The sequence below is a fragment of the Sinocyclocheilus rhinocerous genome, unplaced genomic scaffold (genome assembly GCF_001515625.1).
Source record: "Sinocyclocheilus rhinocerous isolate Xijiao unplaced genomic scaffold, SAMN03320098_v1.1 scaffold57, whole genome shotgun sequence".
NCBI lineage: Eukaryota > Metazoa > Chordata > Actinopteri > Cypriniformes > Cyprinidae > Sinocyclocheilus > Sinocyclocheilus rhinocerous.
Genome location: NW_015652130.1, coordinates 380,814 through 383,680, shown reverse-complemented (window position 1 = coordinate 383,680; position 2,867 = coordinate 380,814). Strand labels below are relative to the sequence as shown.

At 36.5% G+C, this 2,867-nt stretch overlaps 1 protein-coding gene across 5 annotated transcripts in view; it reads left to right on the top strand.

Moving 5' to 3' along the window:
- The first annotated feature begins 1,667 nt into the window (after positions 1-1,667).
- Positions 1,668-2,867, top strand: part of glyctk (glycerate kinase) — a 5,776-nt gene continuing 4,576 nt past the window's right edge. For 2 of the 5 annotated variants that reach the window (XM_016519028.1, XM_016519025.1), the window contains exon 1: positions 1,800-2,001. In XM_016519028.1, coding sequence (XP_016374514.1) covers positions 1,968-2,001 — 34 coding nt within the window. In that variant the 5' untranslated portion in view covers positions 1,800-1,967. The other 3 variants (XM_016519024.1, XM_016519027.1, XM_016519026.1) reach the window with 3 other exon arrangements.

Below are 2,867 nucleotides of genomic sequence, written 5' to 3'. Positions count from 1 at the left end.
CTTAAATAATATTTTACAAAACTTGTAGATTAATTTCTTCTTGCTGACTGAAACAATGACTGTTGACTTCTCTTCAATGGATAGTCTATGCAAAAATGAAAATTCTGTCATCATGTCATTCTCATGACATGGAACACAAAAGAAGATATTTTGAAGAATGTTGGTTAGCAAATAGACAAAAAAATATATATAATTCAAATGTCAATAAGACCCGAAACTGTTTGGTTCCCAAAATTCTTTCAAATAGATTTTTCTTCCACATAAAGACAGAAATGCAATACAGGTTTGGAATGGCATGAGGAATAAATGATATAGAATTTTCATTTTTGGGTGGACTGACCCTTTAAAGGGGTCATATGATGCTTTTTCAAAGATCATTATTTTGTGTATTTGGTGTAACAGAATATGTTGACATGCTTTAATGTTAAAAAAACACATTATTTTTCAAATACTGTACATTATTGAAGGTCCTATATGCCCCTATATGTCCTATTGTAGGTTCTATTTGGGCCACATTATGCAAATATTTCCACATAGTGAGGTAGATATGTGGGGGCGTGTTAGAACGAGCCGTTTTAGGGGGGCGTGGCAGAGTCTTAACTTTCATAAAGAATATCTCTTTGGTTTTGAGACTTTAGTCTTTGCACCTTCAGGGATCTTATCTATGCACAATCAGCTTGTAACACTCCAAAGAGACAGGAAAATTTGAAATCGCATCATATGACCCCTTTAAGGCTATCATTTCTGACTCATGGAGAACATATGTTCTGTGTATCATCCATGAATATAATAGAAAGACAATTAAATAAAATGTAGGTTTTTAGTCATGAAGTTTACCCATGCCCTACACAATGAAAGTGATTGTGAAGTTGTTTGGTACTTGTAAATGAGGGCTTGTGATGTTGTACTGTAGGCTACTCTTCTCCTCGTGTGTGTGAATAACAGATGGAGCTGGGAGACACTGATAACAGGAAGAATGATGTCATACACAGTATGAAGCTATCACCTCCGCTGTTTTGGTGACACAGAAATAGCCTAACTGTGAAATACGACTAAATTTGTACATACTTTGGTGTTCAATTTCATGTTATGAATGTTACAAATATATGTTGTCAAGGTTTTAGTTTAAATTAGCTGACTTATTGAATACTGCCACCTTCTGAAGAAAATACGTTATTGCTTCATTAGAACAGTCTTTTTACACAAAGCATATTCACATTGTAGTGTTGAAGTAGCATATATGTTGCGTTTCATTCAACTCGAATTTCCACCTTTCTATTAGTGTAATAGATTGTCGCAGGCGCACTGCATGGTAAACATACAAGATGTGCACTTGGTAAACAAATGGTAAACAAAATAAGTAATTTCAAGTTCCTACGTGATAATAAATGTGTTTGTGTAAAATATGGTACATGAACTATTCTGTTGATTATTTCACATCTGCGGAACACGTCACTTTGTAATCGTTTTTGTTCGTGAATTAATCTTTTAAGCGAACGAATCGTTCTTGATCTCTACTGACTCGTTTTCCTGCCTTGACTGTAGTTCCAGCCAATAGCATTCGAGTGTGGGCTGTAAATGAGCCTTTCATTGGTTAGACTTACCGAACGAACGAGTCGGTGTTTTAAATGATTCTTAGTACGTAAAAGATTCATTCAAAACACCGATTTGGAGTGGCACTGACATTTCGTTCGTAAACTATGGTCTGTTGCCCTGCTGATCGAGAGAGGGGGCCTTTGACATGTGAGTCAATCTTGTTCACACAACAAGCAGTGAAAAGGGGCGTTATAATTGTGAATGTATAAACCAGACATGACTGATAAACAAATTAAAATGACGCAAAGACGTTATTTAGACTTTTTATGTTGTTTTCTATGGCTGAAGTGACCAGAAGTTAGAGTATTGAGGAAAAACTGAGGTAAAAAATAATCCTTTGATGTCATTTGTGAGGAAAAAGTGTGTTTCCAATGCAGTCTGAGGGTGGTGCATCCATAGACATGTGTAAGTTAAACACTGACCACCATTACTGGACTTTAACTTTAGTGTCACAAGGCTATTGTAGTACCGCCTCCTCCTGTTTTGGGATTAACTCTTGATTAATGCACGAACATCTTGTAACTGGCTAGCTCGAAAACTTCTCTGTGGCCTATGGTCAACAATTAGTCAATCATTACTCACTCAGTACACAGGGCAGGCTCAAGTGTAATGCAGTTCTCAAAAGGTTTTGTCAGCTCTTAAAAGAGCTTCAGAATTGCTAGGAACAGTGTGCAGGTAAGTTCTCATAAACGCAATGAAGGCTGTGTAAGGATGGTGTTTGAAAATGATGTTGTTATGATAGAAAATGTGTATTATGTATTCACTTTGTCACTTGTTGACTACAATTGGTCATTTAGTTGTGGCTGTTTTCAGAACTTGTTTTTTTTTATTTAAAGGGGTCATATGATTTTCAAGAGATTTCAAGTTTTCCTTTCTCTTTGAAGTGTTACAAGCTCTTGGTGCATAAAGAAGATCTGTAAAGTTGCAAAGACTAAAGTCTCAAATCCAAAGAGATATTCTTTATAAAACTTAAGAGTCAACCACGCCTACCTAAAACACCTCGTTCTAACACGCCCCCACATATCTACATCACTATGTGGAAATATTAGCATAATGCCGCCCAAACGTGCACGCAAAGAAAGAAGGCGTGGTTTCAGAAACAGCAGTAGTGTTGATGCAGCCATGTCAGGGAGACGCTGTGTGATTCAGTGCGAAAGCAAAAGCACTTTATTTGGCCTTCCAGAAGTAGATGCAATTAGGAATCATTGGTAAAGATTTATTTACAACAGAACAGCAAAACGCACATGTTCGAATTTGTGCAACACATTTTA